This window comes from Grampus griseus, assembly GCF_964374135.1.
Source record: "Grampus griseus genome assembly, chromosome: 8".
Taxonomy (NCBI): Eukaryota; Metazoa; Chordata; class Mammalia; order Artiodactyla; family Delphinidae; genus Grampus; species Grampus griseus.
This window is the reverse complement of record NC_139002.1, coordinates 103,753,253-103,776,757: the sequence shown is the minus strand read 5'-3', so window position 1 is coordinate 103,776,757 and position 23,505 is coordinate 103,753,253. Positions and strand designations below refer to the sequence as shown.

Here is a 23,505-nt window from a genome sequence, read left to right as displayed (position 1 = left end):
ACTCTGCCGTCCACGGGGGACCAGCAGCCCCCTATCCCCCCGCTGCTCCAAAAGCAGAGGACGACAGGATCGCCCTCACGTACCTCCTCTGGGAAGGAAGTCCTGCCTCTGGACCCGAGCTGCTTCAAATCGAAGGCAGCCCTGGCCCGCCCCGCCCCGCCCCGCCCCACAGTTACACATGTCTGCCCGGGCTCAGAGCGGCCTCTGCCCCCCAAACACCGACGCAAATGCGAGCAGAGGTCAGCACCGGCCCGAGCGAGCATGCGTGCCCACGGGCTCCACGCCAGGTCACCGGCGCTCCGGCAGGAGGCCGCAGAGGGCGGGCTGGCCGGGCGGCAGGGAGGCGGCCCTCGCCTTCTCGGGGCTGCCCAAGTCAGGGCACCACTGCTCAGAGGTGGTGACTGCTCTGCAGCAGGGAGGTGACGGTGTCCTGCAAGGCCACGGCCACCTTCTTGGAGGTCTTGCGCAGCAGCGGGCTGTCAGGGTGGCGCTCCTTCAGGTGCAGGACGTGGCCCTCCTGGCTCTCAGACGTGCAGCCGCACTCCTCGCACACGTACAGCTTGGCCCGCCGCTCCTTGTACGCGTACTTCTGCTGCACGCCGTGGATCTTCTTGAGATGAGACTCCAGAGAGCAGCGCTGCGTGAAGGCCTTGTCACACAGGCTGCATTTGTAGGGCCGCACGCCTGCGGGGAGGGCAGTGCCGGCGTCAGGGACCCGACTCCGTGGCAGAGGAGCGCCCGGAGGCCCGCCCGACTCCAGCTCCCCAGCGAACCGCGGAGGACGTCTGCCCAGAGCTCCCAGGCCCCCCAGGGCCCAGGACAGCAGCACGGCGGCCGCGGCCGCGGCCTCCGCCGGGCGGGCTCCTCTTACCAGTGTGGGTGCGCACGTGCCTCTTCAGGTCAAAGGTGTCGTTGAAGCCCTTCCCGCAGTAGGTGCAGAGATGCCTCTTGACGTCGTTGTGACACTTCATGTGGCGATTCAGCATGCGCTGGTACGTGAAGGCCTTCCGGCAGATGTGGCAGGTGAACAGGTCTCCACTGGGAGTGTCCCCCAGAGTCACCTGTGGGCGAGGACGGGGTTTGTGACGGACACCCAGGAGTTGAGGCTGCAGGTGGCAGACTGCGAGGACACACACACCAGCCCCCAGCCACGTGAGGAGGGCGGTGCCCACCCCAGAGGCCACACCTCTGTGCCCAGACCTCCCAGAGGTCTGGTGGTGGAGCTGGAAGGAAGGTCCGCCTCCTGTTGGGCTCCTGAGTCTCTGTGCAGGGCCGCCACCCAGCCCCTTCCTTACCATCTGTGGCCATCTCCCCACAGAAACAGCCCGATTCAGTAACTCTACCTGTTAGAAAGTCCTCCCTTCACTGAGCCCAAACCTTTCTCTGTAGTTTCTGCCCTCTGTTCCCATTCTAAGCCTTAGGACAGGGAAGAGTGCCCACGACGCGGTCTCCGTGCAGCCTCCCCAGGCTGAGGCCACCGCTAGGAGCCTGGAGTCCCCTCGCAGGCCAGCCCCGCCCCTGGCCTTCCTTGAGCCTGACGTGGTCTGGTCTGAGTCCCTTTGCCACCCTGATGACTCTCTTGGTTATAAACATTTTTCATTTTCTTTGTAATTATGGAACAGCTGTTCAGAAGTGGAGACGTGGCCTCAACGCCCTACCTCTGTGAATGTCCAGAGGTTACTTGTGCTTTGTGGTGGCCTTGTCGCTGGCCACTCCTCCCAAGCTCCCTGGGCACCGGGTGCACCCCATCACCCCATGCCTTCGGGCACCGGGTAAATGCCTTGCTGCTAGCTAAGCAAGCCCTTTGGGGTCAGGACTCGCTCCTCTGGCACATCTGCTGTCCTGTGCCCCCTGCTCGCTCTCTCCACGCGCTCCCTAGCCACTGGGATTAAGGGGTGGGAGGAAGGGCCCTCAGGGATCAGGGGCACTGTGTCAGCTCCCCAGCCAACCGCCCAGCACATGTCTTGGCGATTCCCCTCTGGTTACAACATGTGGCCTCCGCAGTTAAGAGAGGCGGGAACAGCACTGCACGGCCAGTTTTCTTCAGTCTTTTGGCTCATAGGAAAGCTCCACGGGAGCCCTTCCTCTAGATGACTGCTTCCAGATCCCGGAGATTTCAGGAATGCAGGCCCAGCCAGAGACAGCCCTGCTGTTCCCACGCTGGAAAGCAGGGGCATTCCTGTGAGCTCCTTCCTGCCTCTGCTGCTGAGCAGGGGGCGCTCACCAGGCCCCGCCCCAGATGCAAGGCTCCGGGATGGAAGCACACACTTGGGCGAGGCGGAGACTGCCGCCGGGCACCTGCGCAGGGAGTCGACCACCGAGCAGACTCCAGACCTCACTCTCAGGCGGCGGAGACGCAGGCCCAGGCCAGCTTGCAGAGCCAGGCTCACGCTTCCCCGCTTCTCCTAGGACTTCTGTGTAAAGAGGTGCCTCCCCTCAAGACCCGAAATGAAGCTAAACAACCCCCAGAGAGGACTCCAAAGAGTTAAGCGTCTTTGGAACCTCACTGCTTCTTCCCAGCGCAGGGCATTCTCACTTCCGACCCACTTCTCTTCTTTGCCACCCCCGTCCGTGCTCCAGTGAGGTTCACTTCTCTGCAGAAACCTAGACCCAGATCCAAGGCCAATCTCTGCTTAAGTCTCATTTGTGCCACGTCTCGTGGGCTGGACCCAGGAGGATACACATGCCCCTGGCCGTTGGAGACAGCGTGAGGGTCAGTACCTTCATCTTGGTGCGCAGGAAGCCATGGTCCCTGCTCTGTGGCTCTGCCAGGCGGCTCGTGTCTTCGGAGGGCAGCTGGGCCACCACGCAGGGTCCTGGGGTCACACTATAGCTGGAGTCCCGAAGGCTCATGTCCAAAGCCAGGGGGCAAGAAGGGGGTTCGGCCACTGATGGCTCTGGCTCCCTGTAGGGCTGTGGTGGGCAGAAGCCTAGGCTGACTGGGAAGAGAAGAACAGCCAAGTGAGGGGCTTGGTGGAGAAAAAGGGATTGCGCGGGATTTCCGGAAGGTTCCCTGGCGGTTAGCTGGCTGGAACGTGGAGCCGCTGTCCCACCCCTTGCAGGCATGTGGCAGAGCAGGGCTGCCCCCAGCCCACTGCATGCCGCACCTCCCTCCCCCCACCCCATTAAGGTAATTACAGGTGACGCCAGCCAAGCTCCACGGCCCACAGGCCTGCCCGCTGAGTAATCTGTGTCTTAGCGGAACTGGGAGGACCAAAGCTGCCCTGCCAATTATTCTTCCCGAGCTGTCTGCCTGCCCCACCTGGGCCAGTCCCTCTGGATTCCAGGCCTCATCCACGCTCCTGCAGGGACAAAGGGCACCACTGGAGGCCCTGGACCCAGGGACTCATCCCTGCCCCAGAAGGGTCCCGGTGGTCTGCGCCACTCCGAGCCTCTCTTCCAGGCAGATTTAGCTGCTGGCCGTGGGGAACGGGTGGTCCTAACCCCTCTCTCCTTCCGGGTGGTCTGTCCCTGACGTTGCAGCTCATTGGGGCTCCAGGCTCCCCACTCCCGCTGGCCCAGCTTAGCAGGTGAGCAGGCCGGGTGGGGCAGGGCAGGGAGGAGGTCAGGGAGCAGCAGGTGGATGCAGCCTAACAGTCTCCTGGGCAGCCTGCCCGGCTGTTACGCAAGCCTCCCCCAGAGCAGGGACCGCTCACTTGCTTGGTCGCTGTGGCGCTTTGAGGGCTGGGCTCCCGCCCTTCGCACGGCAGCTGCAGTGATACCAGCAATACCGGCAGCCCTTTGACACGCTGCTCCCCACGGCAGACACCTCACGCTAAACAGGGCTGGAGAGGCTTGGCCCTCGTCCTGACTAGACAGGAGGGGAGCTCTCCCGAGTGACACAGAGGAGACAAGTCTCAAACCCCCAGAGCTGAGGCAAATAATCTAATGTTACGGTTTGGTCAGTATTTTTCTCCCGAAGAGGCTAAGCTAGGAACATTTTCCAAGCCTCAGAAGGAAAAATCAAGAGGGGCACAGGAAGGAAAGGATGAGTGGGCTTCAGGGAGAGGGACTTAGCAGGTTGACTTAGGGTCTCAGAACCATGAAGGCGGCCCCTGCGCCTGCAGCCCCCGGCCGGTGAGACAGTGGACGGGGTCCCAGGGAGGGGCGGCCCCCAGCAGGATGCAGCGGGCAAGGCTGGAAGCAGAGGACACACCAATGGAGGAAGGGCGAATATGAAGGCACCCAAGTTTCGGGAGAGGCCCCCGCTCTCGCCCCCTTCAAACACAACAAAGTTCTGACGGGAAGAATGCGCCTGCCCGCCACCCAAACCCGTTCTGCTGGCACTGGCGCCGTCTGTCTGTCCGTCCGGGGACTCTAACGTGCCACCTCATTCCGGGAGTTGATTCACCAGCACCTGGCCCTGGCCTGGCCTCTCTCCAAGCCCTGGACGGCTGGACGTCAGGCCGGAGCTCTCAGAGGCCCCCCCCGCTCCCATCCTCCCACAGTGACGGCTGTCTGTGTACAGGGATGGGGGCTGCCAGAGGGTGGGCGTGTCAGAGTGTTGGCGGCTTCAGTTTATGCCGGATTACCAGCTATTGGAGATCCTGGCTGAGAATTCAAAACTGGATGACAATTTCCATTTCTCAATCCAGGTAGAGACAAACAGGAACCTCTACCCGCTTCTGTCTTTCAGTATCAGAGAGCGAGATCAAGGCTCCCAAAAGCTGGAGCCGGGCCTCAGAGCCTGCACACGGAGCAGCAGAGGGAAGAGTGACAACAGGTGAGGGTTAACCGGTTTGCGCTCAAACGAGTTGTCACCCTTGGCTCCCTGCCTCCACTAGAGTGGGGGTCCATGGTGAGGGTTCTGAGGACCTAAGCAGGTTTAGGGGGGGAACTGTTTCGCAGGCCTGCCTCTCCCGTTCCGCAGAAGCCCTGAGATGACAGTGCTGGGGAACCGGGGACAGGGAGCGGGCCTGCCTGCTCTGCCCCTGTGCCGCTTTTCCCGAGCGAGGGGCAGGTGAGGCCGTCAGGGTGGGGACGGTTGCCTCATCCCACCAGCCCCGCCAAACCCGTCTTCCTGCCACCCCCGGAGCGTGGTCCTGCTGCCGCGCCTATCCCTGGGCGGCACCGAGCGGCAGCGAGCAGAACTGGCTGGGCCCTGCTTGTGCTACTCTCTGTCCCCTAATTAGATGTTTCCGGCAAGGTGGCGGCCGCTGTGGCTACTCATCGCCCGCCCGCAGCTGAGGAGTGTGGCAAGGCCCTCTCCCTACCCCCTCAGGGGCTGCACGGGTTCCCTTTCTGTCGGCTCAACATGCCTCCACCTGGATGACATTGTGGGCATTGGGCCCAGAGCAGCTTCCCACCCGAGGCCTTCAGCAAGTCCCCTCTCTCTTGGATTGAAAGCTCCTGGCCCAAATACCAGACAGGGTGCCAGGTCCTACCCTATCCAAGGCCTCAGGCCAGGGCTGGGCACGAGGCCTGGCCCTAGGCTCTCTGGGGAGAGCGGGTGAAGCAGACGTGAGGACATCTAGCCACGGGCTGGGGCTGCTGCCGACCTGGAAGCGGCAGGGGGGCGGCGGGGGAGCCCAGTGTGTCAGCACAGCCCAGGCTGGCGTTAGGCGGTCTTGCACCCTTATCGGGAAGGGCAGGGTCCCCTGTGCCCGTCTCCTCCGGCCCCCAGGTCAGCTAACAGGGGCCTGAAAGGGAGCCAGTGCCAGCCAACTGGCAGAGCTGGGCAGCCCTGGAAACACAACGGGCCCATCTCTCAGCCTGTCGTTTCCATTCTGTGAACGCCAAGTTCTTCTCTCAGGCAGGATCTTTCCCCCCTTTCCCAACCGTTCCTCATACCGCGTCCACAGTGAAGTTAACCAATCCCGTGCACCTCAGCCTCACACCAGGGTGGACGCTGCAACCGGCGGGGCCGTACTGAGTTTGCGTCCTTCCTTCCCTCCCTCCCGTGCAGCACGGGGCTGGCACCCCTGTGGGACGCCACACGATACTTGCTGAGCATGAAGAGAGTTAAAGAAGAAGCCTGACATCAACAATGGCCGTGCTTTGCTCCCGTCCTCCCTGTGCCCAGAGGACTCGGCCTCACCTGCTCTCTTTCTGGGACAAACAGTCTGGCAGGATTCTGCCTCAGGTCACCCAAGCTAGGGACAAACAGCCTGGCAGCTTGGGTGACGGCACCCTGTGGGACAGCTAGGAGTCCCATCTAGCCCACCGCACCCATCCGTGGGCTGGCTGTCTACCCTCCCAGCCTTGTTGCCCCGGAGAGCTCGGCAGACGCGTCCCTCACTGCCAGCACTTCCCAGGAATCAGAATGATCACCGTCAGAGGCATAATCTCTCCCCAACTCCACTCCCTCGCGCCCCTACATGTGTACTCTGGGGCCCAAAGCTGACTTTCTCAGCCTTTCTAACTCGGCCCAGAAAGAGCTGCCCAGGTGCCCACACTGCCTAGTCAGAGCCAGGCTGAGGACGCTCCGGTCCCGCGCACCTCAGCCTGGCTGCCCCCCTGGGGTAGGCATGAGCAGTCCGTTCTGAACTGGCAGAACGGACTGCAGACGCTCCGTCTGAAGTGGGGAGGTGGGGGGGGCGGTTTTGATGGGGGGTAGGGAAGAGGCCCCAGGATGCTCATGGCTGGAGCATGTCATTCAGCTTCCAGGCCTGGTCTGCCCTCCAGTGCCTTCCTGGCCTTTTGAGATTCCTCTCAGCAGGGGCCTGGAGAACCCCGCTTCATCCCCGTTCCTCCCCGTTCCTGGAGCTTCCCCTTAGGTCCAGGAGATGGAATTTAGCCCCTCGGTACAGGGGCCTGGGTTCATCGTCAAGAAACCAGCATCAGTCCCTGCACTCCACAGTCAATAATGACACAACGAAGGAGAAATGCCAGGGGAGATGGAGGGCAGGGGCTCGAGGGCCAAACAGGTGGCAACTTAACCATGAACCCTTTCAGTGCTCCTGGCGTGAGTGGTGCCGTTGCCCACCCCTGCAGCCTTCCAGGCCCTGTGCCCACTTCTGGGCTTTTCCCTCAGCTTTGGGAGGAGAGTGAGGCCCAGGGGACTGAGGGTGGGAAACCTCTAGAATTGTGCCTCAGAGAAGAGGCTGGAGTGCTGGTCAGACTGGGGCCCTGGAGTCAGAGCTGCCAGGCCGGGGCCCAGGATCTTCAGTCAGTAAACACTTTCTTTCCAGGCATTCTTTGCTGCTCTAAGGGTCTCAGAGGGCCCTGGCGGGAAGGTCAGACCTCAAACGCTTCATTCCCCAGCCCTCCCGGTGCCTCTCCCAGTGGGACCGGATGGGGTCAGTGCTTACTTGGTCACAACGTGCTGAGTCTGTGAGGTGGGGTGAAGGAAACGTGCCCAGCCGGCTCTTAGGGTCACGGTCGGCTGGTGATGGAATGGCCCAGTCAGGGGACAGGCCACCACAAAACACACTCCCCACCCTCTAGCCATCTGAGGCACCCGAGCGTGGCCCGAGAACATTCCCTTTCTCATTTCCAAAAACTGTGGGAAAACTCTCTAGTGGGCCACATGGCTTTGAGAGGCAAAAGTAAGCTCTCTGACTTCTACTGTTTGCTTGAGCCCACAGGACTCTCCCTGGCAAACCGTCACCTGCACCTCCAGGTTAGACCCCATCCTACATCCGGGATGATCCTGCAGAGTGAGCGGCTCCCCTCACCTGGACAGCAGCAGCAGGTGGCACAGACCATCCTGTGCCCCTGATGGGACAGCCCCTGTTGCAGGTCTCCCCCCCCCACTCCCACTATGGCCACCAGAACTGTGCTGGGGAAAATCACTAGGATGCAAGGAAGTCAATGATTTGAACCAACGGAATTCCTTTGTCCTTTGTAAAAGTCAACACATGATCTGTTACTGATTGGGATGTGAAGTAAAACTAAAAATAACAGCACACTAGTCTCGAGCAAGGCTCCGCTCACCTTTAACACAGTCCAAGTTCGGTTTATCAGATCCCAAGGAGCAGCTAAGCAGCAAGTCAGACACAGGTGAGGGAGGAGGCAGGAGCAAGGAAGGGGGCTCGCGTCCCTCACCCCCTCACATGCCCCTTCTGGAGGTGGAACACCGATCACTAACTCCCCAGGGAACTTGGAGAAGCAAGAAACTATACACAGAATCCTGGGCCCACACCCTGATCCGCCTCCGGGTGTGGAGGCACCGCACTTCCCTTTCTGTCTCAGTTTCCCCATTGGGGTCATCAGGACTACTGGCGCATTCCGACCTTTTAAGGAGGCTGTAGGTAGGGGCCTAGGCACTTGAGATAAGGCTAAGCTGTGAAACACCCCACCAGCCCTGTAGGCCGTAGGATCCTGACGGTCGTCAGGCCACCACTACACCCACAGTCTCCAACAATTTATTCAGGACAGAAACCGAGGCAAGAGCCCTCACAGGGCCCCTCACCGCCCTTATTTCACCACTCTCCTACAGGGCCCGGGGCGATGCAGGGGGAACATGCAGATCAAAGGTCAAAGTCGGTTGGTTAATTACAACCTCTCCCCCGTTGGAGGCGCTGGGCAGAGTGTTCAGCGCATCCCGCGCCCCACCCCCAAGGCTTGGGGAAGGGGAGTTCCGAAGGAAACTGGCTCCCGACCAAAGATTCTGTTAGGGGTGGGGGAGGACCGAAGGCGCAGAAGGGGTCTCGGAGCTAACGTGGAAGATGCTCCTGGAGGAAGAAACAACTGGGGTTACTCATCCAAAGTTGACTCCCACGCTGTCAAGGCGTCTTCCGAAAATGAACTGGGTGCCCCAGCTTCCCCCGGGGCTGCTCCCTGGCTGTGGGGTGGGCTCCTTAAAACCCCTCTCAGCTCAGTGGTGTCCTCTGCAAGGTCGAAGGAGGCGCGTTTCTAACAGAGGTGAGAGCTGATCCCACCTTTGTCTTCAGGGCTAGTGGGGTGCAGCTCGGCGCCTTCCCCACAGTCTCGCGCTCCCCACGGCTCGGAGCTCCTGCCTGCCCGACCCTCACGGGGACCTTCTGGCAGCCAGTGTTGTGGGTGAGAGGGAGAGATCAATGAAGGTGGCTTCAACTCTGGGTCTTCTCTTACATTTACACAAATCTCAGCAGAAACTCCAGCTCGCTCCCTGCCCCCTGAAGTGGCACCGCTCCAGTGCCCTCCTCCCGCCTCATAAAAGTCCCGGCTTTCGGGATTTACTGCACGAGAGTGGAAGGTTGCCTGAGCGGTGACACACCCCGTTGCCTCCCCTGCGCCGCGGCTCGGACCGGTGGAGGGGAGAGCGGCACCGCGCGGGCCCGCGCGCCTCGGACAGGCCTGCCCCCCGCCCCGCCGGGGTCCTGGGAACGGCTGTCGCCCCCACCTGGCAGCCCCCGCGCCCACCCCCGCCCCCGCCTGGCCGCTCCTTCCGCCGGCCCTGCCCTCCCCTCCCCCCGCGCCCGGGGTCGGCCGCGCCGCGGGCTAACGGGGCAGCGGCCGCTTAAACATTAAATCGGGCGCCCCAGCTGCGCCGGCCGCCGGGCTCCGCGCCACTGCGCCCCGCACGCCGGCCGCTCGACGGGGCCCCGCCGCCCTCTCGGCGGCGCGGGGTTCGGGGCGCGCGGACTGGGCGCCTCACCTGGCACATAGATCTCTCCGCGCTCCTCGTCGGGGAGCTCGCTCCAGTTCCTCCTGCACGTGGAGACGCACGTCTTCTTCACTAGAAACGCACGAGGCATTTTCGAACCCTCCTCGCCGGGTACCGGCCGCTTCCGTAACTAGAGCCGGAGCCGTCCCACCTTTCCCTGGCCGGGCTGGAGGCGGACGGGGGTGGGGGGTGGGGGAGCAGGTCGGAGAAGAAGTCGCCAAAGCGTCCCGCGTTGCGCCGGGAGGCCGTGCCCGGGACGGCGCGCGCCCGTTTCAACTCCGCGGAGCTGTCGCCGTCCTCCGTCTGAACGAGGTCCCCTTCAGCCAGATGCACCGGGCGGCGGGGGAAGCGGCAGGTATGCTCCTCCCGGCGCGACTGGCGTCCCTCGCGTCCGCTCGGGAAGTCTTAAAGTGCGAGCAGGACGGACGGGTTCACGCTTTATTGCCTCGCAGCGGCGTGTGTTGGTGGCTGGGGCGGGGAGGGGGGGGGAGTTGATCTGAGCTAATTAGCTTGGAGTGGCCCGGGGAGCGACGGCGCATGCGTTGGGAAATAACGGTGACAACCCACCTATTTGTTACCTGTCGAACCGGTTTCTATTCCGCTGCCGGTGAGGTGGCCTCGCGGGCTGGGCGGGGTTGCCGGGAGGGGGCGGGCGCAGGGCCCCCAGCACACGGCTGCCCAGCCGGCCCAGCCGCTGCCCGCCGGGGACCTCCCAGCTGGAGTGCTAGCGTTCGCCAACCGGAGTTTCGGAGTTTCGAAGGGAGCAGAGGAGGGGAGGGAGGGGAAGGGGCAATGTTATTCGGCGCTCGCACGCTCTAAGGGCGATGAAGTGGAACTCGCCAGACTGGGCCCGGCCCGGCGCGCCCCAGGCGCCTGGGGAGGCGTGAAGCCGTCGGGCGGGACTGGGCGGCCCGGCCCACACTTGTTGAACCGGGCCCGGGCCCAGGCGGCCCCGGGTCCCAAACGCCTGGCTGAGCAATTCGTGGTTCAGCCCAGAGGGAGGTATTTGTTGGTCGCCGGCACCGTTCGGAAAGGCACGCGGGGCCGCAGGAACGCGCAGGCCGGTGGGCGGGCAGGCCGGGCCTCTCCGGGCCGTAATACAAAGCGGAGAGCCCGCCTTTTGGCCGGGCAAGTGTGGAAGGTTTCGTAGAGGAAAGGGCGTTTAAACCGTTCCGAGTCCACCGTGACCCCGAAAGACCCCAGCGCCTAGTCACTGGGGCTTACACCGCCGCCCCCCGCGCCCCCCGCGAGCCCTCATCTTTGTCCCAAATGGCCGGAGTTCAGGTGCAGCAAGACTGGAGGTGAGCCGAGGGCAGAGGACCAACTTACTTTGCCTGGCCGCAGCCACGGCAGTCAGGGAGCTCATGTCGTGGCCCCAGAGCCCAGCCCTGGCCGAGGCGCAGCCTGGGACCCCTCACTCCAGCCATTCATCACGCTCTGCCCAGGCCCAGGACCCGCCTCCTGGACGGAGGCCCCATCCTCCTCAGAAGCTGCGGAGCACTTGCTGGCCTCCATGAGGCACAGTGACTGTGCCACTTCAACCACTGGGCTTCTCTTACCAGCTGAACTAGTAAGGGCTGGCATGGGACCCCTTCCTCTTTTTAGCTCGCCCCCTTCCCCTGTGGAGTCCCTACCACACATACACCTTTCTCACATATTAAATGTTTGCTGGGACAGATTAGGAGGAAATGAATCTGATAAGTGAATTCACAGTTCAAAAGTCAGGAGTCAGAAGGGAGCAGCCTGCTCATGGTGGACTTTCAGGCGTCTAGTGGAAGAAGGTAGTTTTTCAAGGGGGAGGCTTCCAGAGGCCCTTTACGTGCCCCCACTGGACTTCCGTAGAGCACTCCCTGGGTGGGTGGGGAAGGTGTGGACTTTGGGGGCAGATGGGCCTCCTTCTCTGCTCCTTCCTGGAACCTGTGAGTCTGGCCAAGGGGCTTTCCTCTCCAGGCTGTATCCTCGTCTGTCACCTGAGAATCCCATCATCTACCTCTTGGGTCCACGGTGAGGATGGTGTGAGCTCTGGCAGGGGCACTAATGTTTGCCCCTTCCTCTTCCTTTCCCAGGCTCTGCTTCCGTTGTCAACCCTCCACTCTTACCCTGGACCCTTCTGTTCAGTTGACATTAAGCGAGCACCTGCTACTTGCTTGTCTTTTTTTTTTTTTTTTGCGGTACGCGGGCCTCTCACTGTTGTGGCCTCTCCCGTTGCGGAGCACAGGCTCCGGACGCGCAGGCTCAGCAGCCATGGCTCACGGGCCCAGCCGCTCCGCAGCATGTGGGATCTTCCCGGACCGGGGCACGAACCCGTGTCCCCTGCATCGGCAGGCGGACTCTCAACCACTGCGCCACCAGGGAAGTCCCTTGCTTGTCTTTTGAATATATCCTGGGCAAATAAGTTTGACTAACACTGCCTTGGAGAGAGGTGAATTTAGTTCATTCACCCAACAAATATTTATTGAGCACTTTGCTTGTACCAGACCCTGTCAGGGGCTGGGACACAGTAGGGGCTTCGTGGAAACTCTGATGAAGTTTCGTAGATGATGCTGGACACAGGCAGTCTTTCTCATCGGGGGAACAACTCAAATGTCTCCACTTGTGGAAAGAAAGTTACACAGTGTACAGATCGAGGCCCCAGGAGGGAGGGATATTCGGCCACGCTGCCCACTGCTATATCTCCAGCATCTACAGCTGTGCCTGGCACATGGTGGGTTGTCAATAAATATTTGCTGAATGAATGAATATCCTATGTTTCTTGACTCATGTGACCCATTCAGCCTTTTATGCTCCAAATTTGCTAGAGACATAAATACGAAGCAAATTTCTTTCTTGTGAGGAAAGCTATGCTGCAAGTTCAGTGTGCTAAAGGGCAACTAACTCTCAGAGATGGGGGCTGGGGCATGGAGAATGTGACTATCTAAAGGGCCAGTGACAAGCATGTCATCCAAGCACAGAAACCCAACGTTGCCACTTTTGTCCATTTGGAAACCAGAAATCCAGATTTATGTGTGAAATCTACCAATTTTTAATTAATTAATTAATTTATTTATTGGCCACACTGCACAGCTTGCAGGATCTTAGTTCCCTGACCAGGCATCAAACCCGGGCCCTCAGCAGTGAAAGCGCAGAGTCCTAACCACTGGACCACCAGGGAATTCTCCGAAATCTACCAGTTTTTAAATGTTGACTTAGCTTTTTTTAAAACATGGAATGAGTCAAATAAAATACATTCGTGTGACAGATTTGACCCGTGGGCTGCCAGTGTGTGGCCTGTGGTTCATGAACCAGACAATGTGTGTGAACTTGGGTAAACACTGAGCTGAACTGTGAGCTCCATGAGGGCAGGCACCTTCTGCTCTGTTCACGCAGTGCCAGTTCGATATCGTTCTCTCCCTCCTTAATTCAGTCAACAAATATTCATTGAACACCTACTCTATGCTAGCACTGGGTATCCTGTGATGCAAGGCAAACAAAGAATAAGGAAATGATTAGTGTGTTGCAGGACATTTAACTAGTGATGGGGTGGTGAGAGGGGCGCTGAGATCTGAATGAGAGGTAGGGGCCAGCTGTGCAGGGCAGGGAAGAGGCTGATCCGTAAATGCATCAGGCGGCCCCAAGGCCCCAGAGCAGGAGTGAGCAGCGCCTGTGTGTGTGTGTGTGTGTGTGTGTGTGTGTGATGAACCGAAAGGCGAGGGGGCTGGATCATGAGGGGATGGGAAGGTGTAGGAACTGACCCTGGAGAGGCAGGTCGGTCATGTCATGTGAGGCTCAGTGTGGTGGGAAGCCTTGGATCTGCTATGGGGAGAGGAGTGTGTCGCCAGAGGAGGGGTGCTGAGGGTGGCAGTAGGGAGACCAGTGAGGAGGCTACCGTCGTAGTCCAAGAAGGAGGGGATGGTGGCCTGGGCCAGCTGCAGGCAGAGCCATGAGTGCTAATTCCAGGTGACATAGTAGCCGTGCCGCTGGTACAGTGGACAGGGGTGTGAAGGAAGCAGAACCCTAGCAGGCAGGCAAGGCCCATGTCCCCTGAAGGCTGGTGGCTGGCAGCCGCCTTTAGAGCTCGGCTCCCATCCCAAGTAGCCCAGGGAGAGCTAGGGCAAGAGTCGGATGGAGAGGTTTTGGAACAACTCCTACCTGTTCTCAGAGAAGGCTTCTGGGGAGAGCCGGGATGAGGTTGGGTGGGGCAGGGGCTTAGAAGCATGGCGGCTCGGGGCAGAAAGGCTTTTGGGAGCTGTGCTGAGAGGACAAGCAGAACAGAGCACTGGACCTAGAGTCAGGCTGCCCCAGACTCTTAGTCTCCAGGGACTTGGGCTAAGCCCCGTCTGTACGGGGGGCTCTGAGTTCCAGCTCTGCTCCTCAGAGCTGTCAAGAGATGCTGTTGATTCACTTTTGCCCAGAAGGATAGCAGCCCTTGAAAATGGACTCAGCCTTAAAGCAGGCCGACAGTGCCCCTGGCCACCGAGGCCTCTGCTTGGCTCAAATAGTGGCCTTTCCAGCTCTGTTTGACAGTAGCCCCGTGGAGGCTGCAAAGCCCCTGACAAACTGTGACGTGCTGTGGGTGACACTGACACCTCCATCTCTTGCTGAGTTCTGTCCTGTCAGCTCCCAAAGCATCTGGAATCTTCCCACACCTCCGTCTCCACGTTTACCACCCTGATCCTTCGCAACTGAATAAAGTCCTTGGGGCCCAGCGTGCTCTGGCCCCAGCTGGCCTGACCCCGTGCTTCTTCCGTCTCACTGATTGTGTGTGTGCCCGCCACACTGCTGGCCCTCCGTCCACTGAACTGGCCAAATCCTGTTCCCAGCTCACGCCTCTCCTCTGCTGCTCCCTCTGCCTGCCCGGAAGGCTTTTCCCCACTTGATGACTGGCTCTCTCGTTACTCAGGTTTCAGCCAGATGTGCCCTCTTCCAAGAGTCCTCTCTGACTGCCCTAGCTAAATCGTTGTCCCCCCAGTCACTTCTGTCCCATTACCCTATTTTCTTATTCTTTTTTGCAGCATCTCTCTTTTAAAAAAATATTTATTTATTTATTATTTATTTGGTTGCACTGGGTCTTAGTTGCAGCAGGCTGGCTCCTGAGTTGCTGCTCCAGGGCTCCTTAGTTGTGGCTCGTCTGCTCCTTAGTTGTGGCACGCGGGCTCCTTAGTTGTGGCATGCAAACTCTTCGTTGTGGCATGCATGTGGGATCTAGTTCCCCAACCAGGGATCGAACATGGACCCCTTGCATTGGGAACGCAGAGTCTTATCCACTGCGCCACCAGGGAAGTCCCTGCAGAATCTCTTATTCCATGAAATTTTGATTTGTCTTGTTTGTTCCTTTCTTCCCCAGTGTAAGTTCTGTACATAAGGGACCTCTTTTAACATCATTTTTAGTAGCTTTATTTAGATATAGTTCACATACCATAAAACTCACCCTTTTAAAGTGTACAGTTCAGTGTTCTGTTTTGTTTTGGTTTTGGGTTTTTTTGTTTTGGGCTGTGCTGTGCAGCTTGTGGGACCTTAGTTCCCTGACCAGGGATTGAACCTGCACCCTCAGCAGTGAAAACATGGAGACCTAACCACTGGACTGCCAGGGAATTCCCAATTCAGTGGTTTTTAGTATCTTCACAGAGCTTTGCAACCACCACCCCTGTCTTCCATAACATTTTCATCACCCCAAAAGAAAGACCGTACCCATTAGCAGTCACTCTCCATTCCTCCCAACCTCCGGCTCCTGGAACCCACTATTCTGCTCTCTATGGATTTGCATATTGATGTGTTCTTTTTAAAGCATCTCTGTATCCCCAGTGCCTAGTGCTGTGAGGATGGGTATCTCCCATTTTACAGATGAGAAAACTGAGACTCAGGAAACTGACTTTCCCTTTTTTCAGTGTGCCTAGTGTCTCCACAGAACTGGGATGCCCTGGGGAGGATGGAAACTCAGCAGAAAGAGAAGAAATGAGTTGTGGGCATTGAGTGGGGAGTTCCCTGCTCAGCCACTTGCTGCAGCCCACACCTGGGCCCTCTCGGCTGGGAGGTCACTCTTGTGGGTGGGCTTGCTGACTGCAGATTCAGTGCTGGTGGTCTGAGTTCAATGTTATGCCTGGCCTGTGCCAGGGACAGTACCAGCACCACCCTCCCACAGGGGAGCAGACATCTGGGCAGGCAGGTGAAGGCTGAGGGTAGCTGTGTGAGTGGAGGGCCAAGTCAGGGATAGCAACGGGTTGTGGCCTGAAGCCCAGGCTCCACCTTTTAGGAGCTCTGTGACTGTGAGCAAGTGACTGCACCCCGCTGGGCCTCCCTTTCCTTCTCTGTGAATGGTGCCCATCCTCAGGTACCTCAGGGTGCTGTAAGCCTCAGTGAATCCATGTGGATGCTCCCACCACAGCATCGAGAACTACACGTGGGTTCCCTCCCTCCAGACCCTGGGCCCCAAGGAACAAAGGCTCAGAAAGGCTGGCGGCTGTCAGAGGCTGAACAGGGGCCGGAGCCAGCATTGTAGTTTCTGACCCTTTGAAGCCTGTCTCCTCAACTGTAAAAGGGGTTTAATAATCATTCCTCCCTCCCTGTAAGTGATAAGGGCTGGGGATGTGCAGTTATCAGCACCCTCTGGGCCTCAGACAGGGAAACCAGACAGGCTCCTGTTACCTCCAAGCTGCCTTCCCTCCCAGGGCTGCTGTCATCCTGGCCTCTTTCATCCTAGATTTAATTAGCCAGGCAGCCCCACTCCACAGCCTTTCCGGCCGAAGTCATCACTCCCATTTTATAGGTGGGGAAACTGAGGCACCTAGAGGGAAGTAGTTTGGGATTGCCGCCTGAGTCAACTGTTGAGCCAGGGCCCAGAGGAGCTGGGACTGGGTTTTCCAGCTGGACTTGTCCCTTGGGGTGGATCCCTGTCTCCATCCCCTTGGCACCCTGGGCACACAGCCTCTTTTCCAGGTCTCTCTACCTCACCACTCCCTACCACCTCCCATTTGGAGGGCAGCAGGAGGGGGTGGGGAGGGGCCTGCCAAGCCCGGGGAAAGGTGAGAAACTAGTTGGCAGCGATGGCATGGGGGCTCAGGCCTGTTTCATCTTCAGAGCGGGCTAATGAGAGCCAGAGGTGTTACTCAGATCGGCGGGCTGTGGGTGTGGGGTCTGGACATCCGCGGTTCTGTACCCTGGAAATCTGCGATCAGTGGGGCGTCTGCAGCCTGGACCCTAGACCCAGGAGGGGCTGCTAGCTGAGCCCCAGGCCCAGCCCTCTGAGTGCCCCCAAACAGCCCTGCTCCATCCCTCTGGAAGTCAAGAGTGCTGGGCTCGGGCACTGCAGACCCCAGATCTCCTGCGGCGGCAAGGCCTCAGTTTCCCGGTCCGTGCTAAGCGTGCTGTGAGCCCCGTGACCGGACAGACCCTGCCAGTCCTCACGTTTGCATCCCGTTGTTTTCCGGTTTCATCGCAGCTTGGGACTTGGCCCCGCCAGCTTTACCCTGGTCTGGCTGCCGCGACCCTAGCCGACCGTCGGCGCGGCCTCCGCCAAAGGTCAGCAGCTTCCGCCTGCCCCGACCCCGGCGCCGGCTCAGCGCCCCCAAGCCGAGCGGGTGGGGAACCGGGGCCGGCGTCGGGGAAGCGAAGCCAAGCCCTGCGGCGCCCGCCCGACCGGTTTAGCCGGGCCCACGGCGCGCAGTTCCTGCGGGCGCCCGGGGACCGCACCTTGTACACCCCCCAGCGGCCACAAGGGGAGCCCCAAGGACTCCAATCCGCGTCACCCCCAGGGGCCGCGGGCGGCTGGCGCAGGGTGCGCCGCGCCCGGGCGCCGGCGCGGGGCGCGCTGGTTGCCATCCTCAGCAGTCTGGCAGGCGCGGGCGGGGCCCGGGCCGCTGTCCGCCGGAGCGCCCTGAGATTGCAGTCCGCACGCAGTGGGGACCCTGGCATCCGGGAGCCCAGGCCCACCCAACTCCACCGCCTCCGCCTGGGCCTGCGGCGGTTCCGGGAAAGGGGGTACAGCGGGACAGTTAGCCCCAGCGAAACCAACAGGTCTTCACCTCCCAGCAGGGAGGGCGGGGGGGCGGCGGCCCGGAGGGCGGGGGAGGCGGTGGCCCCGTTACGGCCCCGCCCCCGAGAGGGACCCGCCTCAGTTCGGCCGCCCACGCGCCGCGCGCTCCGCCCCACCCCGCCCAGCGCCGCCAGCCCGGAAGTAGCCGGCCGGCCAGATCGCCAGCGGCCGCTGGGTCAGGCAGGGTGAGAGCGGTCAACCCGTTACCGCGGGCGCCGGGGCGGTGCTGTGGCTTCGGTACCGGCTGCAGGCAGGCGGCCTAATGAGCTCTCGGCACGCACCCCTGCGCTAGCTGCCTGCCCGGCACCCCCGCCCCTGCTAGCCAGCCCTCCTCACCCCGGGGACCCTGGCGGCCCGCCCTAGCGTCACCCCCGAAACCTCTGGGTTTCATCTCGGGACCCGGCTGCGAGGTCCCCGCTGGCCTCTGCGCGTGGCCGAGGGCGGTTGGGATCTGCTAGGCGGCCCTGGGGTGACAGTGGCCCCTTCGGGGTTGGCGCAGGGGCTCGCGCGCCCTCTGGCGGCCCTGGGGCCCCGCGCGTCTCCAGGCCGCACGTCTGATCCTCCCTCGCTCTTCTGCAGGGACTTGCGTGCCTGACCATGGGACCCACGAGCCGGGAAACCTGGGCCCAGCGCCTGGGCACCTTCCGGGCCAGCCCGTCCGCCTTCATGGCAGGTCCTGAGGGTGAGGATCTGGGTCGTCACCTGCTGAGCGACCTGAGGAGTGAGAAGCTGAGCGAGCCAACTAAGGTAGGCCCTGCGCGTGACCTTTGTCCTGGCCCACGTGGTCCCTTCAGCCTGCCGTGCCGTGAACCTCAGCTTCGTAATTCCCACCCAGAATCCCCTATCCCCAGGTTTCCTTGCTGGCTCTGAGCTTGGAGTACCCAGCGCAGCTGTGGCCGGACGCTCCTGCGGCCGAAGTAGCCGCCACCTCCTTGTTGGATACCCTGGTCCTTCTACCCCCGCGGCCCTCGGCTCTGCGGCGGCCCCTTCTGCTGGCGGCCACCACAGCCTTGGCGGCAGGAGGTGCGTTGGGCCCCACCTCGAGAGCCTCCCGCCGGCTCTTGCCCCTGCTGCTGGGCTTGGCCTCGGGCCGCGATTTGGGGAGAAGCTTCGGTCCTGCCTCGGAACAGCGGCCCCTGCAGGCCACAGCGTGGGAGTGCCTGCGGGAGCTGGAGAGCTGCAAGCCTGGGCTGCTGGGGGGCTGTCTGGGGCTGCTTCGGGGCCTGCTGGGGCAGGAGGCCGCTGTACAGCCACTCAGCCTGCTGCTGGCACTTGCCCTACGAAACGCCTTGGTGATACAGGCCAGGGCCAGGGCTGGCCTGCAGGGCCTGCTCGTGGCTGGGGGCTGTCCCACCGAGGGTGGTCCCTGGAACTGGATGCTAGCTGAGGAGGGTGATGCCCACCTTCAGCCCCAGGCACCCAGTTGGCCAGCAGCTGAGGAGGGGGAGTGTTGCCTTGCCATGCTGGAGCTCAGTCCTGAGGAGGCCCGGGAGCTGCGGGCTGCCGTGGCCCAGCTTCTGGACATCTCCTACCTGCTCACTCCTGTGGCCCAGGCCCAGCTTCTGTGGCTGCTGGGCTGGGCCCTGCGGGGTCTTCGGGGACAGCCACCAGTGCTCTTCAAGCCACAGCTGGTACGGCTGCTGGGCACAGCACAGCTGACGCTGCTGCACGCCGTCCTGGCTCTGAAGGCGGCCTTCGGTGAGGCACTGTTCACAGCCCAGGATGAGGCCTTGCTGCTTCGCCGGCTCACCTTGGCTGCCCAGCACCCGGCCCTGCCCCTGCCCGCCCATCTCTTCTACCTGCATTGCCTCTTGAACTTCCCTGAGAACTGGCCGCTGGGGCCCGCAGGCGAGGAGGCTGCCCCGCTATTGCTGGGGTTCCAGCTATGCCGTGGCCTCCTGCCCAGTCTCCTGCATGACCCGATGGCCCTGCTGGCCCGCCTGCATCTGCTGTGCCTCCTCTGTGTGGAAGACGAAGAAAAGGAGGAAAAGGGCCAGGATCAGAGCCCCCGGCAGTACCTGGAGGAGCTACTGGCTGGCCTGCGGCAGAGGGCAGCCCTGGATGGTGGCCCCCGGGCCTTAGCCACTCTCTGCTTCCAGGCCTCCTACCTCGTTGCTCGCTGCCTGGCCGGGCAACCTGTGGTGCTGACACCCTTGACCCACGGACTGGCTCAGCTGTACCGAGCCCGGCCTGCACTGGCTCCCCATTTCGTGGATCTCTTGGATCGGGTGGGCCCTGAGCTGGGGGAACCCTTAAAGGTGGTCTTGCGGCAGGAGGTGGTGTCCAGGCCAGGCAGGGATGAGGCCCTTCGTTGGCACCTGCAGATGCTGGCAAGGGTGGCAGATGGGGATGCCCAGAGTGCCACCCTTGGCTTCCTGCAGGCTGCAGCTGCTCGCTGCACGGACTGGGGCCTCCAGCAGGCCCTCCTACAGGTCTGCCGGGCCCTGCTGCGGGCAGGTGTTGGAGGAGGCCTGGCGGACTTGCTGCAAGCCCTGGCCAGGCAGCTGGAGGACCCTGATGGGCGGGACCACGCGCGCCTCTACTACATCCTCCTGGCCCACCTGGAAAAGCCCAAGCTGGGGGTGGCCCTGGGCCCCTCCCTTGCCGCACCTGCACTGGCCTCTTCACTGGTGGCCGAGAACCAGGGCTTTGCTGCAGCGCTGATGGTGCAGGAGGCCCCGGCCCCGATTCGGCTAAGCATGGGTCCCCACAGAGCCAAGGGCCCGGTCCCAGTGCTGCAGCTCCAGGTGGAGGTGCTGGAGCAGGTGTATTCTCTGGAACTGCGCTTCCGTGTGGAAAGACAGCTCTATGCACCCTTGGGGGCTGTGCACGTGCCGTGCCTGTGCCCCGGCCGCCCCACCCGCCCTCTGCTGCTGCCTCTGCAGCCCCGACGCCCGGCTCCCGCGAGGCTGGCTGTGCGCGCCCTGTACACCACACCCAGCGGCCTCACCTGCCATGCTCACCTGCCACCCCTGCTTGTGAACTTCGCTGACCTCTTTCTGCCTTTCCCCCAGCCCCCCGAGGGGGCCAAGCTGGGCTTCTTCGAGGAGCTCTGGGACTCCTGCCTGCCAAAGGGCACCGAGAGTCGCCTGTGGTGCCCTCTAGGGCCACATGGGCTGGAGGCCTTGGTGTCCCGCCACCTGGAGCCCTTTGTGGTGGTGGCCCAACCCCCGACCAGCTACCTTATAGCCATCCGTCTGCCCCCAGACTCGCGGTTGCTGCTGCGGCTGGAAGCAGCCCAGGCAGACGGAGTGCCTGTGGCCCTGCGGACTGATGACTGGGCCGTGCTGCCTCTGGTGGGGGACTACCTCCGGGGGCTGTCAGCGGCTGGCTGAGCCCCAGGGCTGGCACAGGTAGGAGCAGGACTGCGGCCTTTGCAGGCTCTTGCCCAAGAAGTGCTGCTGAGAGCCAGGATACAGCCCCGTAGCTCCTTTCTGTAAAAACAAAACAAAACAAAACAAAAAGCCCCCTATATTTGCTAAGAATCCTCACTGGTTTGTTTTCTTTTGGGCCCTGGTTGGGGGAAGGCACAGTGGGATGGGGGTCAGAGGCTCCAGGAAAGCTTCCAAGCTAGGAACCCGCAGACTGCAGGGCATGAAAGTTCCTTCCTGCCCGGATATACTAGGATTCTCTAGAATCCCTGCCCAAGAGGCAGGAGAAAAAATATCCACATCTTTGCCTCCCAGAGAGGGAAAAGCCTTGCTCAAAGCCACCCAGCAATTTAGGAATGAGAGTGAAGCTGGACTTGGGCCTCCTGACCTGTGAGCCAGTGCTTTTCAACTCCAGAGGTTTGCAGGGTCTCTGCACAGGGAGCTCAGGCTAGATAGGACGAGGGACCAATGGGCAGAAACAGAGGAGGCTGCAGTGGCCTGGTGGCCCCTTCCTCTAGAGCCCGTGAGCCACAACTACCGAGCCCACGTGCCACAACTGCTGAAGCCTGCGTTCTGCAACAAGAGAAGCCACCGCGATGAGAAACCCACACACCACAATGAAGAGTAGCCCCCACTCATCGCAACTAGAGAAAGCCCGCGCAGCAACAAAGACCCAACGCAGCCAATAAATAAATAAAGAACGTTACTCATTAAAAAAAAAAGATTATAGAATATTGTATCCAACAAGAGAAGAATACATGTTCTCAAGTGCACATGGAACATCCACTGCGACAGACCACATTTTGGGCCATAAAACACACCTTAACAAATTTAAAAGAACAGGAGTCTGCTTTTGGACCACAATGGAATTAAAGTAGAAATCATGACAGAATGACAGCTGGAAAATTCCCAAATATTTGGAGATTAAGCAACATACTTCTGTATAACACATGGGTCAAAGAAGCCCCATGGGAAATTTTAAAATATCCTGAACTAAATGCAAATGAAAATGCAACTTGTCAAAATCTGTGTGATTCAGTGAAAGCAATACTTGGAGTGAGGTTTGTGGCATTAAATGAATATATTAGAAAAGAAGAAAGATATAAAAGTCAATAATCTAACCTTTTACTTTAGGTTACTAGAGAAAGAAGAGTAATACGAGCCTACAGCAAGTAGAGGAAGATAAATAAAAATTAAAGCAGAAATCAGTGAAATCGAAAGGAGGAATTCAGAGAAAATCGACGAAACCACAAGCTGGTTCTATGAAAATATCAGTAAAATTGATAAGCCTCTAGCTAGGCTAACTAAGAAAAAAAGAGAGCACAAATTATTAATACCAGAAATAAAAGAGAGGTCATCACTACTGAGCCCATGGACGTTAAAGGGATAATAAATATTATGAACAATTCTATGCCCACAATCTGATAACTTAAATGAAATGGACCAATTCCTTGAACGACACAAAGTAACAAAACTTACACAAAGGAAAATAGATAATCTGAATAGAGCTATCTCGAGGAAGTGAATCAATAATTAATAGTTATAATGGTTAATACTGTATATTGTTAACATAATAATAGATAATGTGAGGTGACACATATATCAAATCATCATGATGTACACTTTAAATATCTTAACAATTTTATTTGTCAGTTATACCTCAGTAAAGCTGAAAAAAAAATTTCTTAAAATGAACAACAACAAAAATTAGTGAAAATCTCCTAAAAAAAAAAAAAAAAAAGCAACAGGCCGAGATGGTTCCCTGGTGAATTCTTCTTGTGAAAAAACATTTCAGAAAGAATAACAATTCCTTACAATCTCTTCCAGAAAATAGAAGCAGAGGGAACACTTCCTAATTCATTCTATGAGACCAGCATTATCCTAATACCAACACCAGATAAAGACATCACGAGAAAGGAAACTACAGATCAATATCACTCATGAACATAGGTGCAAAAATCCTCCACAAAAAAATATTAGGAAATTGAATTCAATATACATAAATGTATGCTAACACTTTAAAAGAGTAAACAATGGAAGGATGAACTAAAATATTTAAAAGATCACATAGGGCAGGAGAGAACTGTTTGCAAGGAACAGGAATAGACACTAGGTTTCTCTAAATAGATCTTACTTTGTAGTTTGATTTTGGAAATGTAAATAATCACATAAAGTAAAAGTAAATCTTTTAGGGCTTCCCTGGTGGCGCAGTGGTTGAGAGTCTGCCTGCCAGTTCAGGGGACACAGGTTCAAGCCCTGGTCTGGGAGGATCCCACATGCTGCGGAGCAGCTGGGCCCGTGAGCCACAATTACTGAGCCTGCGCGTCTGGAGCCTGTGCTCCGCAACAAGAGAGGCCGCGATAGTGAGAGGCACGCGCACCGCGATGAAGAGTGGCCCCCGCTCATCGCAACTATAGAAAGCCCTCGCACAGAAACGAAGACCCAGTACAGCCATAAATAAGAATCAATAGATTTCCTGAAAACTATGGCCTACAGGCCAAATCCAGTCCACTTTTTTTTTTCAGCCCACTGTGTTTTTGTAAATAAAGTTATATTGGGACACAGCCATGCTTATTTATTTACATATTGTCTATGTT

General features: G+C 59.2%; 2 protein-coding genes across 3 annotated transcripts; one reads left to right on the top strand and one right to left on the bottom strand.

The window, feature by feature from the left end:
* Nucleotides 1-388: 388 nt before the first annotated feature.
* OVOL1 (ovo like transcriptional repressor 1) lies at nt 389-9,620 on the bottom strand (the record flags this gene model as incomplete). Its single annotated transcript, XM_082661282.1, has 4 exons — nt 389-684; nt 872-1,061; nt 2,722-2,939; nt 9,521-9,620. The coding sequence occupies 4 exons, from the start codon at nt 9,618-9,620 to the stop codon at nt 389-391; spliced, it is 804 nt and encodes a 267-aa protein (XP_082517408.1).
* Nucleotides 9,621-17,667: 8,047 nt separating this feature from the next.
* On the top strand, nt 17,668-21,576 carry AP5B1 (adaptor related protein complex 5 subunit beta 1). Of its 2 annotated transcripts, XM_082661281.1 has the most exons (4): nt 17,668-17,722; nt 18,117-18,284; nt 18,389-20,890; nt 21,427-21,576. In XM_082661281.1, the coding sequence occupies exons 2-3, from the start codon at nt 18,135-18,137 to the stop codon at nt 20,870-20,872; spliced, it is 2,634 nt and encodes an 877-aa protein (XP_082517407.1). In that variant the 5' UTR covers nt 17,668-17,722; nt 18,117-18,134; the 3' UTR covers nt 20,873-20,890; nt 21,427-21,576. The 2 variants fall into 2 exon arrangements, with proteins under 2 accessions (XP_082517407.1, XP_082517406.1); XM_082661280.1 differs by lacking the exon at nt 21,427-21,576 and having other exon boundaries at nt 18,389-21,380.
* The last annotated feature ends 1,929 nt before the right edge of the window (nt 21,577-23,505 follow it).